The 15,774-nt window shown below is 47.8% G+C and overlaps 5 protein-coding genes across 5 annotated transcripts; 3 read left to right on the top strand and 2 right to left on the bottom strand.

The window, feature by feature from the left end:
* The first annotated feature begins 1,774 nt into the window (after window positions 1–1,774).
* Window positions 1,775–2,635, top strand: EDB82DRAFT_559153 (uncharacterized protein). Its single transcript, XM_025728178.2, has 4 exons — window positions 1,775–1,909; window positions 2,000–2,083; window positions 2,142–2,266; window positions 2,321–2,635. Exons 1-4 carry the CDS (start codon window positions 1,893–1,895, stop codon window positions 2,458–2,460), a joined length of 366 nt encoding a protein of 121 aa, XP_025582571.1. The 5' UTR covers window positions 1,775–1,892; the 3' UTR covers window positions 2,461–2,635.
* An 842-nt stretch (window positions 2,636–3,477) lies between these two features.
* EDB82DRAFT_255929 (SNF2 family N-terminal domain-containing protein) lies at window positions 3,478–6,965 on the top strand. Its single transcript, XM_025728176.2, has 7 exons — window positions 3,478–4,030; window positions 4,082–4,132; window positions 4,185–4,219; window positions 4,296–4,388; window positions 4,452–4,883; window positions 4,930–6,511; window positions 6,575–6,965. Exons 1-7 carry the CDS (start codon window positions 3,766–3,768, stop codon window positions 6,802–6,804), a joined length of 2,688 nt encoding a protein of 895 aa, XP_025582570.1. The 5' UTR covers window positions 3,478–3,765; the 3' UTR covers window positions 6,805–6,965.
* A 66-nt stretch (window positions 6,966–7,031) lies between these two features.
* Window positions 7,032–9,581, bottom strand: EDB82DRAFT_255920 (ATP synthase regulation protein NCA2-domain-containing protein). Its single transcript, XM_025728175.2, has 2 exons — window positions 9,361–9,581; window positions 7,032–9,249 (listed from the first exon to the last, which is right to left on the bottom strand). The coding sequence occupies exons 1-2, from the start codon at window positions 9,375–9,377 to the stop codon at window positions 7,260–7,262; spliced, it is 2,007 nt and encodes a 668-aa protein (XP_025582569.1). The 5' UTR covers window positions 9,378–9,581; the 3' UTR covers window positions 7,032–7,259.
* A 1,702-nt stretch (window positions 9,582–11,283) lies between these two features.
* EDB82DRAFT_547132 (fatty acid hydroxylase superfamily-domain-containing protein) lies at window positions 11,284–13,172 on the top strand (the record flags this gene model as incomplete). Its single annotated transcript, XM_065609482.1, has 3 exons — window positions 11,284–11,297; window positions 12,208–12,316; window positions 12,375–13,172. The coding sequence occupies 3 exons, from the start codon at window positions 11,284–11,286 to the stop codon at window positions 13,170–13,172; spliced, it is 921 nt and encodes a 306-aa protein (XP_065464105.1).
* Window positions 13,173–13,608: 436 nt separating this feature from the next.
* On the bottom strand, window positions 13,609–14,730 carry EDB82DRAFT_255849 (pterin 4 alpha carbinolamine dehydratase-domain-containing protein). The gene is made up of 3 exons (XM_025728173.2): window positions 14,243–14,730; window positions 14,075–14,137; window positions 13,609–14,020 (listed from the first exon to the last, which is right to left on the bottom strand). The coding sequence occupies exons 1-3, from the start codon at window positions 14,453–14,455 to the stop codon at window positions 13,787–13,789; spliced, it is 510 nt and encodes a 169-aa protein (XP_025582567.1). The 5' UTR covers window positions 14,456–14,730; the 3' UTR covers window positions 13,609–13,786.
* Between the last annotated feature and the right edge of the window lie 1,044 nt (window positions 14,731–15,774).

Below are 15,774 nucleotides of genomic sequence, written 5' to 3'. Positions count from 1 at the left end.
TGGCAAAAGAGAAACCAAACAAGGAATAATGCACCGTCAGGGTTGGGGGTGATGGGTTGAATGCGAGACACGCATGAGGAGGGTAGTGTTATTCCAGGATATTATAGGTATAGTAATCCCATTCAGTGATTATACAAAGTGGTATAGTATATCGCACGCGTAGTTGTATTGTTCATTGAGTACTTAGTGATCTATAGAACAGATTCGAGTAGCCGGAGAGGCAAATGAGTCTCAGTACTACGCTCTACTTACCAGCCAAGACTACAACATTGTTGCAGAGACCAGGATAATTACGTGTCATAACATCTTGCGCATGAGCGGATTGCCGGTGTTTCCCGACAGAATCATGCCATTCTTTCCGATGCGTGCTACGTTAAGACTTTTAAGTTGGGATCAAAAAGAAAGGTTAGGAGGCAGGGACCTTGATCCCTGTCGATATGGAGTCGAGATTGAACAACCACACATAATGTGAAACATAACTCAGGCACAGGTACCCCTGTATATTTGCGTGCCTAAAACGCAACCTTATGGACTCCACGTCACTCTAAGCGAAGCGTTAGGAGAGAGATCCCTGCTTTGAGCTGGGGATTTATTAACAATCTTTACCACAAACGTCGTGTTTCGGGCATTTAAAGTGCGTTTAAGGCCAAGCAAGGTTGTTTCTGCTATTGAATAGTAGTCAGTTGGGTCGAATGCATTATGATATGAGCGAATCCATTGTCATGGCCGCCAATTGAACCGGCTTCTTTCCGGCCCCCAACTAGAGAACCTCTTCGTGGAATATCACATTGCGCCGGTAGTTCCCGTACCGATAGACACAATAGACACGCAAACCTTGTATTGTTTCTCAGCTCCAATTAACTAACTCATTGCTACCCTTGTTTCCCCAGGACAGGATCTGTAACTAGTACCGCTACAGCACAAGCCAACATCGGATGATATCTCCAGGGGCGTGTCACGCAGATGCTCCTCTCCGTTGTTTCTACTACTTAACATCTACTCTTCTGTAACCAGCCTCGAATCTTGTGGATTGTCCCTTTGTGGCTCGTGCTGTACTTTGCTTATGTGTGGCCTTATTCTGAATGACAGCCCATTCTTCATACCGGATCTGAATACCTGTAACAGACGAGGACCCCCTTGCGACCCTGAACGTCTAGCCCCAGGTCTAATAGAGAACACTCAGACCTACCAAGTCTCTTTTTGTTCTCGAATGTATGGATATGCACCTGCGACTGCGGCTGAATTAGTCCCCGTCTGTCCGTCTACATTCCTGTCAATATTTCCCACACGGATATGGACTCGAACATGGGTAGCCTTGCACGCATCGCATGTTATCGTGGAGCGTCAATCTAGACTGTTCATTAGAAGTAGCCCCAGGATCTTATCCTCAGCTGCGCAGCTTTACCTACCTGGGTACCGTATACAGACGACCTGGACCTAGTGCTTCAGTGTGAGACAGCATGAGTAGCTGAGTTGGGCTAGACTGAACAACGCATCGAAGCCATCGCGTCGAGTTCGCTACTGCCGCGTACAGTAGTGCTTGTACAGACGGTGTCGGCCAAACCCCTTTCGTCTACATTTCTCGGCATCGGGATGTTTCGCAATGAAGATCATACTGCAAGGTGTAGTGTAGTGTAGTATGGATACAGACTCAGATATCGTAATTCTGATCTGAGCTGACATAGGCAAATGTCACCCCTTCCTAGGTCCGAATCTTCTATATAAGATGGGCTCTCCTTCACCTTCATACCTTTTCATCTCATCAGCACTCAGCATCCAATCCATTCAACAATCATCCACTTAAGCTTCAGCCTCGATCATCATCACCGCTACCTCAATCAACTTACAAACATCTTTGACAATCTTTGTCCAACACCACCCAACCCAACACAATGTCTGCCCCTACTTCGTAAGCATCCCTCTTCTCTTACTCCTTCGGTCACCAGCCATGACTACAATGTCAAACTCCCAAAGAAAGTCTCAAGACTGATTAACTTAGCACCGCTTCTCCCCCTCCTACCTCTGACCTTCCCTTTGCCAACCTTCCCTCTTCCCCTGCTCCTGGTCGCAACTCCACTACTGCGTAAGCACACTCTTCATTCTGCCATCAAACAATTCACTAACCGTTTCCACTCCCATAGTCTGTCCAAGCCTGCCTACGCCTCCGACTCTGACTCTGACGGTCAGGCTCGAGGTGGTCGCCGCAGCCAGAAGCAGCAGTTCGTTGTTCCTCTTCCCACCTCTACCGGCCTCTCTCAGCCCGCTGGTAAGTTTTTTTTTTCCTTGATTCCATATTGGATTCTACTCACACAGCTCTCAGGTCAACTTCTCAAGGGTGCCACTGACGAGAACGGCAACCAAAAGTCCGCCGCTCTACTTGTCGGTATCAAGCTCGACCTTGAGGCCGAGGTCCACTTGACTGCCCGAGTCAAGGGAGACATCTGCATTGGACTTTACTAGACGACGGCCATGCCTTCTGCTTTGACCTCTAAGTTCACGTGCTAGGTGATTTAATCGCAGAACATAGCCGGTGGCCATGTTATGATGATGAAAGGAATACCTCAAGGTGCCTGACTCTCTGGACGAGCTGGCAAACAGATTGGGGTGTTGAAAAACGGACGGGATTTCTTTTTACTCTGGACTGGCATATAAAACTTGTAGCTATGATAATATTATCCCTTTGCTACTGCTTTCTCTCTTCTCACTGAATTGTCGATAACCCTCAGCAATTGCTAAGAGGCTCAGTCTCTTAGAGACAGCTGCGATATCATCTCCCAAGTTGAAGAAAACTTGGCATGATTTACCTGCCCATTGCTATATTCACCGTCGATGAAAGCATAGTCGCTAGTGGTCATTAACACGATCCATGTCGAGCCAAGACTTCCCCTGTCGCTTTTTCAGGGTCCGTATCGTCAGCCACCGACAGTCTCAGGGAAAAGGTTACAACGGCCACCATCCAATCATCACCCTTGAGGGTTTCAAGAGTGAAAATGCTTCGCAATAATTCTCCGAAAGATCGTAAGATGATAACTCGATACGTGTATAGGCTGCGCCGCGACCCTGCGTGAGGAGAGTATCAATTTCAGATGGCTTTACAGGAGCAGAGGAGGTTTCAATTGAGATAAACTAGCCATTTCGCTGCTCAATTTTGAGCATGTTTCCTTTGACTTTATGGACAGGGTTGTTGACCAGATTGCCCAGCCTAGTGGTTCAGGGTAATTCATCAAGATTATGCTCGGATGGCATGAAGACTGGAAGATATTGACTAGTTTAGAATTGAAATGTTTACAATAGATTGTTGGTCTTTATATATACCTAGCTAAGAGTAGCTTTTCGTGGTGGATAGGAGAGGCAATACCTGATTTTTATAGGCTTATAGCACAAGCTTACAAGCAACCCAACTTGGGCGAAACAAACTCCATAAGATTATGGGGATATCTCTCAGGCTGCTTGCGTTCATGGCCCGAAGGACTTGCAATTAATGGAACAGTTATTCTTCATTCCATTCTCTATTATGCCATCAATCACTGCCGAGGTTTTAAGTTTGTCGTGTTATTTGATTGATCCGCTACCGGCAAAGAAGCAAGTTCCGTGACGCGCCTTCAAAGGCAGGGCAGGTACGAAGCATTCGAAGCAGTGCAAGAGGAAAGAGAAGATCTCCACTTTAATTAAACCAGGTACCTACCAAGCAGGAGAAGAAAGAGAAACCAGTTCTTCTTTCGTTTCTTTCCCCCAGTATTTCGCAATACTTGAAATATCGCCAGCATGCTGAAACCAGCCAAACGCGCGCATGAGTTTATCGACCTTACAAGTGACGATGAAAGCGAGACGCGTCAAAAACGGCCCGCTCTAAACGGTCCATCCGGTCAACACCAACACCAAAGCCAATATCATCCCGGAGAAGGTGGAACTAGTGTCTATGGATGCGGTTCTTCATCACAAAATGGTCCATCATCTACAGCTGAACCCGATTATCTTGACCTGACTCAGGACGACGAAGGCCCTCCCCTGGAACTCTATGGGACATTTCGTACGCCACATACATCACACATCACGACACAGGTAACCTAACATTGTATAGATGGGAAGATTGTCGGCGTAAGATATTACCAAGGATACGCATCACCTGGAGGTATGTCTTTCTCTTCTTTCGTCTGCCCATCAAAATACTTACAGGTACACAGAAGCTGTTCTCTGTAGACGAGAACCCAACAACGCGGTTCGTAATACTCCAAGTGGTCTTATTGCCTCTTGTCTCAGCGAAATAGCCCGATTGACCATCTGACCTGCTGCAGTACGACCGAAATGCTATTCGAGTGGACAATGTCGTTGGTGATCAAATCGGCCATCTGCCGCGTAAAGTTGTAGAGAAAATCGTCCCATATGTGGTAAGACAGACAAACTACCATGTACGCACACTTAGAAAGCCACTTTTCTGACGAGAAACTCAGGATCGCGGTGACATCGTTCTCGAAGCCCAGCTCACGGGCGAAAAGGCCTTCTATGACTGCCCAATTAAGCTCTTCTTCTATGGGTCTAGCGACCCGCAGGAGCGTTCCAGGATCGAGGAGCTACTCAAGAAAGACAAGCTAGTCAAGGCTACGGAACTCAAGAACACTAGAAAGGAAGCTGAGGCCCGCAAGAAGGCTGCGTTGGGCTTGATGAATGGCTGCTCGACCCATGGGGTCGGTTCAGAACTTGCTGTTCCCCAGAAACCAGAGATCACTATGGATAATGTCCTCCAGAAGAGTGAGGCTGTCGAGATGCGCAAGGGCGACGACGCCATCAAGTCACTTGCGATTGGTGAGGATGAGTTGGAGAAGATGCCAATGGCTGGGCAGCCCGAAGATTTAAAGGCACAACTCTTACCATACCAGCTACAGGTATGCTTTCCCACGCTAAATGGCGGACTTAACTAACTTGTCAAAGGGATTGGCTTGGATGACTTCCAGGGAGAACCCTCAGCTCCCAGCTGAGGGCTCTAGAGACCCTGTACAGCTCTGGCTGCATCAATCCAAGAAGAAGTTCTTCAACGTTGCGTCTGGATTTGTAACAAACACAGCACCAAAGTTGCTCTCAGGAGGTATCCTTGCCGACGACATGGGTTTGGGCAAAACCCTCCAGATCATCAGCTTGATCCTAACTAGCAGCAAGGGCCCTACCCTCATTGTTGCACCTGTCAGTGTCATGAGTAATTGGAGCCAACAGATCAAGCGACATGTCCGCGGGGACAAGCAGCCCAGCATAATCACGTATCATGGTAGCGAAAAGGCAACTGCGAAACAGCTTCAGGGTTACGACGTTGTGATCACCAGCTATGGAAAGCTTGCCAGAGAGCGTGACCAAGGCGTGAAGAGAGCCTTGACCTCGCAAGACATCAAGTGGTGTCGAGTGGTTCTCGATGAGGGTCACATTATACGAAACTCCAGTACAAAGGTAGCTCAAGCTGCCTGTGAGATTAACGCAGAGTCTCGCTGGGTTTTAACAGGAACACCGATTGTCAACTCGGTCAAAGATCTGCACTCTCTCATCAAGTTCCTTCACATCACTGGAGGCATCGAACAGTCCGAAATTTTTAACGCTCAAGTTACCCGTAGACTTGCTGTTGGAGATAAGACTGGCGAAAAACTTCTCCAGGCCCTTATGCATGACCTTTGTCTCCGTCGCAAAAAGGATATGAAATTTGTGGACCTCAAGCTTCCAGCTAAAAAGGAGTATGTCCATAGAATTCAGTTCCGAAAGGATGAGAAACGCAAGTACGATGCGTTGTTAGATGAAGCCAGAGGTGAGCTCGAACAGTGGCAGGCAGGTTCCCAATTGGGCCAAAAAGGACGCTTCCAAAACGTACTGGAGCGCTTGCTTCGCCTTCGACAAATCTGCAATCATTGGACACTTTGTAAGGAGCGCGTCAGCGATATTCTTAAGCTACTTGAAGAACACGAAGTGGTTCCGCTTAACTACAAGAACCGCGGCCTCCTCCAGGAAGCCCTGCGCCTGTACATCGAAAGCCAGGAGGAATGTGCTATCTGCTACGATAACCTAAATGACCCTGTCATTACTACCTGCAAACATGTATTCTGCCGGGGTTGTGTCATTCGTGCTATTCAAATCCAGCACAAATGTCCGATGTGTCGTAATAAGCTTGACGAGACCAGCCTTCTTGAGCCAGCACCTGAAGACGCAGGCGATGAGGACAATTTCGATGCTGAGTCACAGAGCTCCAAGACGGAGGCGATGATGCAAATCCTCAAGGCTACCATGCGAAAGGAGGGCTCCAAGGTCGTTGTCTTCTCTCAGTGGACATCTTTCCTCAATATTGTTGAGGCGCAGCTCAAAGCCGAGGGAATGGGATATACACGTATCGACGGTAGCATGAAGGCGGATAAGCGCGACAAGGCTATAGAAGCTCTCGACAGCGACCCCAAGACACGAGTCATGCTTGCCAGTCTCGCAGTTTGCAGCGTTGGTCTTAACCTCGTAGCCGCCAACACCGTCATTCTTTCCGATAGCTGTAAGTTCCCTCAATCTTATACATTCTTAGATAGATCCCTATTAGCTAACGCAATGTCTACAGGGTGGGCGCCAGCCATCGAAGATCAAGCCATCGACCGCGTCCACCGTCTCGGACAGACCCGTGAGACGACTGTCTTCCGCCTCGTTATGGAGGGCTCAGTAGAGGAGCGGGTGCTTGATGTACAGAGCGAGAAGCGAGAGTTGGTGACCAAGGCGTTCCAGGAGAAGAACTCGAGGAACAAAAAGCGCGAGAATACTCGCGCAGCAGATATTTCCAAGCTATTGGGCTAGCCAATTAATATCTATTGATTTCGGGCGCGTAGGTCAGGGAGTTTGTGGTAGCGTATATAACGATAAATTACAAACCGCGGGAAAGGCGTTAGGGAATGCAGCGTTGCGGTATCAGGAAAGTTGTTTGCCAAGAACATAAGAGACGAAACTAGTGGTTGACTTAGGTATGCTACTTACATCTAACTTCTCATGTTATTTATTTCTATCCTCTCAAGCTAAGAGGTCAGCTTTTCTGTTACCCACTACAGGTAGGGCCTGATATATGCAGGCATGGCGTTGCCGAGACTGTTAAAGCTCTAAGTCGAATCAAAGAGTTGTATTTCTACTCATCAGCCGTTTATGCAATCCAGCCATCTAATGTAGAGAGTACAATAAAACTGTTTCTACCTGCCCAGAAAAAGCCAGTATATATAGAATATTGTGAAACTCATAACAAGTAACCATGTACCAACTGCTTAATGGAGCCATCTTGCATAAGCCCATCGAATACGCTCCAATGACCTGGTCTGCAGCTGAATCCCCTTCATGTTAGACAGGTCGTCCAAGTCCTCAAGAAACTCCCTTCCAATCTCCCGAGGCATGAGCTTATCGACCAGGTTTCTTAAGATGTGGACTTCGGCGAGCAAGAGACCGTGATCCTTATAAGAGAGAAGGTTGGTCTCTGTAGGTCGGGCCTCGGATAAAATGCGGTCGACGTTGCGAAGAACGCGGATGGCTTGGCCAGCCTTGCGAGTTTGACGCTGCCCAGATCGGCCCCCAAAGACACCACGGAGGTATTGAAACATGCTATATGAAACAAGTACACCTGGAGTAAGACCAACGAAGCCGAAAACAAGCTCCTGACTCTTGAGGAGCGAATCAATGCCAGTCATAGCGACCTCAAGGTCGACCTTTGTCTTTTGGACCTGGATAAGGAGGGATCGCACGAGATCTCCACGGATCGTACCCACGAAAGGGCGTCGCAGATCCTTCTCGAATGCTCGCAGTACAGGGGTAACGTCGCCTTCTGCTACCTTGTGACGGATATCGTCGACTTGAGTATCGGTCAGGATGCTTCCAGTTTCCGTAGCGAAGTGTGGCTTATCAAGGGCAAAGTCAACTACCATACGCTCAAGGCTCTCACGATCGGCCTTGAGGCTGTCCCTGCTCATAATTGCAATCTCGCTGGTCTTGTCATGTCGAATGGTCGAGATGATCTTAGAGGTCGGTTCGATAACCCAATTAAACCAGAAGTCGCGGATAGTCTCACCGAATCCAATAAACCATTCAACAATATCAGCCTTTCGGTTGACCAAGATGCGCAGGACCGTTGTCGAGGATAGAAGACCAATAGTCGCAGGAAGCCAATAGCGAACAAAGGCGCCAGGCCGACCGTTTTCCTTTGCCAGGGCACGCATGGCAGTCAAATGTTCGGGGAGAGACTTGTCGATAATGCTGAGTAGTCGCCAAGCTAAAATCGCTGGTCGATCGGCAGTACTACTGCCTTCAATGTGAACAGAAAGCTCAGGATCTTCTTCAACTCCGGCAAAAACCTTGTCCTCAAAATCGCTGATATTAACGTCGAGAGTGGACACTTCTTTCAGAACCATATCGATGAGCGCAACACTACGTTCGACAACACCCTTAAGGTCGTGGTGGTCCTGAAGATCAGCCTTATCGTCGTCAAGACCAAATTGGAGACCCTCATCCATCAATACACCAAGACCACTTGCCGTGATCTCGCGCAGTTTCTTAAGCTGTGCCTGCTTGCGTCGAGCCTCAGAACGAGACAGAGCGACAGGTGACAAGACCCTGCGTTGAATGTTGGCAATTGATCGTTCCCGGACACTGTCTTGCACGATGCCGTAAAACTGAGACCATTGCTGTGATAGACTTGAAGTTGTAGAGTCGACGAGTTCGCCTGGAGCATGGTGAAGGGAGCCTGCCTGGATGCGTAATTTGGTAGCAGTGCAGACTTCCTGGGACCAAGCCCAGACCCTCAAAGGGGAAGTCTGGACAGCATAGAGACTGCTGTAAGAATAAGAGCCCAGTACCTCATCCCAATACCAAACATCATCATTGAGGGGGACGATTTGATCCAAAAGCGTGTTAAGAACAACACCATGGAGTTGAATGGTGGCTTTGCTCACGAGAAGCCATTCCAGCTCATTCTCATAAGGACTCTTGGCGCCATCAGATTGAGTTTCGTTTACTGAAAGGCTTGCAAGGGCAGGGATGTCAGATGAGATAAGAAGGTCTCTAATACGCCAAGCTGGCAGAAGAGGTTGCGAAGATGAAGTAGTACTCAGAGACTGGATGGTACGAAGCAAGTGATCAAGTCGCGGAGTTGACAAAGCATTAGTCGCAGCAAACCCATGTTCTCCGGTCTCTGAGTGTTCATCCTCAGATGTCACCTCAGATAGAACTGGTAGACGATCAAGGTAGGCGTCAAGCCGCCGTACTTGACTATGGGCACGGTCAGTGGCTTGTTAGGGTTCAATCAGATAGATGAGGGCAAAGAATGTGAGTGTTTGATGACAAGATGATGAAGTGGAAGTCAAGGGTAGGCAGACGAACTCAGAGACAAGCGTCATGGTAAGACTAAATGATGAGCTTGCTTAGATCTGATAGCTATGAAGCCAAGGGCGAGAACACCACATCAGTCAGCAAGAGCACAGCCTGGTAAGACAACAACCCTGTGCCGGGGATGGCAAGAAATGAGACGTGAGCGGGAGCTCCAGAAAGTTGGTGGAGAGCTCGGCACACAACCCCGGATGAGTAGCGGATTGCGGTAGTGATTGCGGCGATTTGCGGCCGGGAGGTGAGCGCCGAGTCGCGGGGGATACGGACGGGGGGCTCGGAGGCTGCGCAGCCGTTGAACTGGGCGTCAGGTCGCGTGCGGATAGCGAGGGTGAGAGTGTGAGTGCAAGCTCAACATAACACGAATGCGATGCGGGAGATGAACCAAATGTGGGGAAACAGGCTATAGCATGATACCACACATCAAGCCAGGTCCATTAAAATCAAGCAAAAGCGTTGGCTGTCAAAAGAGAGAAGCTGGATCGAATTGCAGCAAGGCTGCCTCCTATCATGTTCGTTACACCGATCAATTGCACTACGCACTACGGGAAGGAACATTGCAATGCAATGCACAATGACTTTGCGACATGACGTGGTGTTCACGAGGAAGGGGAGGAAGGTGTGGATGGTTTGAATTGCTTTAGTTGTCCGTTCTATCTTATTCGTATTCGGATCGAGCTGCCCAGCATCGTCGCTCTTCAGTCGCTGTCCAATCACGTGTAATATAATTCTTCTCAAACAACAATGGAATTGCTTGCGAGTGCCATATTTGTATAGCATTGCATGAAAAATGAATAAATCTGTATGAAATGCCACCACTATGTCTCTAAGGTGGTCAGCTGCGTGTATACTGCACATCTTGGGCAAGCCTTTATCTGGACGCGAGCTGTGAACCATTAATCAGTATGGCTGATGGTGGGTTTGCTATCATTGCAGGTATAGCATCATTGTGGTATAAGAAGAGTTGCATCAAGTAAACATCTCGACTTCTAATATGTGATTGGAATATTCAAATCAAACCTACTTGAAACCTGCTATGCATATTGGCTGCAAGTTAACCTACACCACTACTTTGAGACCTCTCCGTTACAACCCATTACAGTTTCAGACGGAGTTGCTGAGAAGTGTCGTATTCGGGATCGCATACAAGCGTCATGGTATTCGGGGACGGCCATGAACTAATCCTAATCCAGTATCATCAAAGTACTTTTTGAGCAACAAGCCCGCCAGCCTTGAATCGTACTATCTGGGTCGATTAGATACAAGGGCTTTAATTGAAAAACACCACATTCAATTAAACCTCCGGTGATCGCATGAGATTTGTGAAAGAACAGGAGTGGGCGGGAAAGGTGGGAAAATGTTCTATTCCCAGCTGGAGCCGAAAACGAGACAGAGACAGAGACTACCGCGCCGCGCGGAACAAGGCCCCAAATCTGGAGTTAAGGGGTGGTGGTGTCGTGCGACCCAGTAGATCGGAATTGATAATCGGATACTTTGCCCCTCGACTGGATCGGCATTCAACCAGTGGATATCTATTTAACGGTTTTTTATCGCCTCACAACCTTACCAATAACACACCACTTTGTCCGAAGTTCTTGTCGAAGCCTTCAGGGACCTTCTGAACAAGATCTTAAACTGAGACCCCTGTGCCAATGTACTGTACTGCCACTTAATCTATATAGGGCGCATTGAATGTAAGAATTACCTGTTTTCAATGAATGTACGGAGAATCGACAGGCCCATTGCAAGGATGATGCAGAAGCCGAGACAGGAACACACACTCGCTGTGTATATTTTTCAGTTCGAGTTCCCGATGACACTTCCGTATCAGTTTAACATTAGTGAAATGACTACGAATGCACCAATCAGCCTCTATAGTGGCAAGTGCATCATGCCTGATTAAGATCTTCACCGCCCTCAATGGTATATACAAAGTTGTGGACAGTGAGTTAGACGGACCCTTGTCCAGTAGGTATGAAAGGGAGAAAGGTGAACAACAAACTACTACAGGGACTTGCAGATGATCTGATTGTATTCCTTGAAATTCCCGTGACATCTCCGTGTATTTAATGTTGAAGATACACATACGATTTCTTTATAGCGGTGACGACCTTTAATCAATATGTCTTTGTTTTGACTGGTTGACTGGGCTCGGAAGCCGGGAAGATAATCTGGTTGTGGCCTCATTCTGGAACCATTTCCAAATTCCATCTGCTATCGAGGCTGCCGAGTGCACGGGCCAAAGAAAGCTCAGGGGTCCTCTGATATGGTTGGCTGACTGACACAGGGTTTGGAGATTTAGGTCCCTGATTCGTTTAGACGCAGGGTGTGTGATGGCGAATCTAAGGTGCAATTTTGGCAGTGATACGTACCGACACAATGCGAAACGGCGCAAGAGCTGCGTGTGTTTGCTTTTGTTTTCCGAGCTTTGCACTCCAAAGTCAAGTTAGTGAACGGACGCCCAGCGTGTAGCCAAGCAAAAACTAAGACAAGGCCCGCTCGCTGCCCACCATTTTCGATGGGGGCCCCCTATGAGATACTTGGGCCGGGCAATAGAGGAAATGATAAAACCTCCCCAACTGCCACCGTCTTGTCTCCTTTTCACCACCGCCCTCGCCATTGTCGACCCTTCCCTTTTATAAGTAGAGCCGCCTTCCTCGACGACTCTTGGACTTGACCTGGTGCTAGTTGGTGTCTTTCTTCTTTACCTGAGATTCCTTCCCAACCCTACTTTTGTCATAAGTATACCACTTTCACCATGGATGCGCTGTGAGTATACCTCATATCGAGACGCAAATTGCGCCAATGCCTAAGCAACACTTTTCTAACCCCCATTTTGTACAGAAACGCGACCTCCTTCGCGTCCTTCAACCAAACCAAGGACTACTTTGTCGTCCTTGAGGAGGTTTCCAAGTACAATGTCCAGCTCAACATGGTCGAGAAACTCTGGGCCGTACGTTTGATCCCTACATCGCGAACACGACAAATAACCATACTAACACTCAATCCAGGCTTGGTACCTTTGGATGCAGAACGACACTCTCGCCACCGGTATCATGAGTTTTGTCCTCCACGAGTTTGTCTACTTCGGCCGCTGCGTTCCCTTCATGTTGATGGACTACATCCCCTACTTCCAGCAATTCCGAATCCAGAAGCAAAAAGTTCCCACCCTCAAGGAACAATGGGACTGCGCCGCCATTGTCCTCATCAGCCACTTCACTGCCGAACTCCCTCAAATCTGGTTCTTCCACCCCATTGCTACCTACTTCGGCATGGACTACGGTGTACCTTTCCCTCCCGTGTGGAAGATGGCTCTTCAAATCGCCATCTGCTTCGTGATGGAGGATGCTTGGCACTACTGGTTCCACCGTGCCCTGCATTATGGTCCCCTCTACAAGGCCATCCACAAGATGCACCACACCTACTCCGCTCCTTTCGGTCTCGCCGCTGAGTATGCTTCACCCATCGAAACTGCTCTCCTCGGAATTGGTGTCGTTGGATGCCCTATTGTCATCCTCGCTATCACTGGCGAGCTCCACCTCTTCACCATGTACACCTGGATTGTCCTCCGTCTTTTCCAGGCTATCGATTCTCACAGCGGCTACGACTTCCCTTGGAGTCTGCGCCACATCCTCCCCATCTGGGCTGGTGCCCATCACCACGATCTTCACCACGAGAAGTTCATCGGCAACTACGCCTCCAGCTTCACCTGGTGGGACTACTGCCTGGACACCGAGGCCGGTGCTGACGCTCACAAGCGCCGCCGCGAGAAGAAGCTCGCTGCTATCAAGGCTCAGAAGCAGCAATAGACTGCCACGAAGAAGATCTGGCACGACGACAAGTGATCGATTGCGGTGAATCGAGTCTGTAGCCCAGGATTTCACGACCATAAACAAAAGAGAAGACTGTTGATCATGATGGAGACTTAGACGGTCGTTCAGCGGACATAATCGTCTGTATCGCTGCACTCGCGACTTCAGCATTCGCATGGCGTTTGGGGATGTTAACTAAGAACGACTTTTTACGCTTGTATATACAAAACATTGCCCAGGAGAGGCTTTTAGACATATTTAATAATCAACATCGTTCGTTGTCTAAATGCTACCATAAATAGAAAGCTATTATGGCACCTACTATGAGAAGTGATAGCTCGTCCTCAGGGAAACAGAAAATTTGACTGTTGGAAACGTAAGAGACGAAATTAGCAGGTCAGTTTATGTTGGACTACTTATTTTTATACCCCAAGTCTTGGGAGGCCAACTTTTCTGCTATCCAGTAGCCCGTGTTGGACCTTGAAATTCTTGTCATGAATATAAGTAGAGTTGATCGACTAGCTCATTACTCTTCACAGCGGCGTGGTATTGTCTTCGTCTTCAGCGAAGCTGTTCCACAGTATGAGATACTGGCTTCGGACGTAGTATTATCATTTGCTCTTGGGCGTACAGCAGTCTCCCGCTACTCCAGCAGCCTGGTCCGCTAAGCCACGAATCGCACAGCTTTGGTCCCCCATCTCGGCCGTGGATAAAGTTTTCGGCTCCGGAGGTAGCTCGCCTATTTGTGCTGCAAGAGCGTCGCATTGCGTAGCCATTGTAATGTCTTTGTCTGAGAGACCAGCTGGGTTATGCGTTGTCCAGCGGATGAAAGTGGTGTTGTACACCTTGATTCATGTGGTGAGTTAACTGTAACGGCTGGAGTACAGAAACACACTTACGTTAGACCATTCAGGATGGTGATTCTTGATTTTACATTGAAGGGAAACTCCTGTCATAAAATCCTACGATGAGTTAGCTAGGAGCTCGTGCTTTTTGTCCACATCTTCACTACTACATTACCCCTACAGGACATATGGATGGGATTGTTGATAGTTCATTAGACTCACCCATGTTTTTGCAAAAGTCTTGAACTTGAACTGCCTCTCTAAGGCAGTACCGTCCTTGGCCAATGTCCATCGCCCACCCTCAGAGGTGAGTAGTGCATTCAGCGCCGGTGTTGCACTCGCGGTATCAGTACCAGCAGAAAATCGTGGCTGGGCCATTGATGACGTAAAACGGAACAGTGATGGAAGACGAGCTGAGGATTGGAAAGGGCGCATTGTAAGAAGAAACGAGTTGAAGTTGCCAATGATAGGTACCTGTGGGTTGGTTGATGCGGCTGAAAGGATTGGGCTATGAGAGGCGAAAATGGAGAGACCAGCAAGATTGAGAGTACTTTACGCATACACTTTATTGGTGGGTTGATGTGTACCCACTAACATCCCCTCCCCCCTGTTGGTTTCGTTCACATGAGATACAGAATATCGTTGTATTCTAATTAATAGTTCTTGGGCAAAATAAAGAAGTTCGAGGACTTAGGGTCTTATTAGTCTCCCCACCATAGTGTCCTGTTAATTTCTGCTGTGACTCTAGGTATCGCTCATGGTCGGTTGTAACTGGGTCGTAAAGATAAGCCTGACAAGTGGGTTGTATGTTTTTTTTAGCACTTCACTGCCATCTCGTAAGAAGTACCAGTTCTTCGAATTAAGACAGGGTAAGGGATTGGGTGAGCAAAAAAGACAAGTTGGAGAATAAGCACTTGATGTACATAGTAATGGTTACCTGTAGGTAGATACAAGAGAACTACTGCACACCCTGACTGGATATAATAATGCCTATATCGAATAAATTGCTTAGCACACACAAGTCACACAGGTTCTGCTTGCAACTCGGTTTGGCATGTATTGCTTGCTCTTTTTATTTTATTTTTTATCAAGCCGTATCGCATCGTCTTGGTACTTACACCATTACAGCTTGCATCTCATGGACATTATTGGGGGCCGGGAAGCTCGGAAGTTAGAGAACCCGTTTTCTTAGTAACGCGGAACCGTCTGTGTGTAATTGAAGGTATCTCATGTGGACAGAGAATGTGATGAGAAAGATAGTGCCATATTACAGCACAGGCATTCTAGATAAAAGCTTGGAGACTCGGTGATCTTGACAAAACAAGTCAGCTGAATTCTTATTCTGAAAAGGGGGGGGGGAAACCACCAGTGGAAGTAAACAGACGCCATTGATGGGATGTAACTAACCAATTGTGTAATCTTTAATAAAGTAAATGGCAGTACTAAATAGATGCTAATACGTTGATATGAACACTTCTAACCAATCAGAAGCTGGGACTTGAGACTTTAGCTCCTACAATATGGCCAATTTAATTACCGCCATGCATGTTTTTTGTTACGAGATTTAAGGACGTATTGAAGTCTTTTCGCATACATAGTATTGAATGCTAGAAACACCCGAAACCTCAATGTATGCATCTATGGACATTGGTCTTGAGAAGTGGGTGGGGCTCTGCACATGAGCAAGGTGCAGGGCCGAGGTTAGGTGGTCCTAGCTCCCTGCTTCTTGTCTGTTGCTCGCTGACAAATATTTT

The sequence above is a fragment of the Fusarium venenatum genome (genome assembly GCF_020744135.1).
Source record: "Fusarium venenatum strain MPI-CAGE-CH-0201 chromosome Unknown EDB82scaffold_3, whole genome shotgun sequence".
In the NCBI taxonomy this organism is placed as follows: domain Eukaryota; kingdom Fungi; phylum Ascomycota; class Sordariomycetes; order Hypocreales; family Nectriaceae; genus Fusarium; species Fusarium venenatum.
This window is presented reverse-complemented; position numbering and strand designations above follow the sequence as displayed.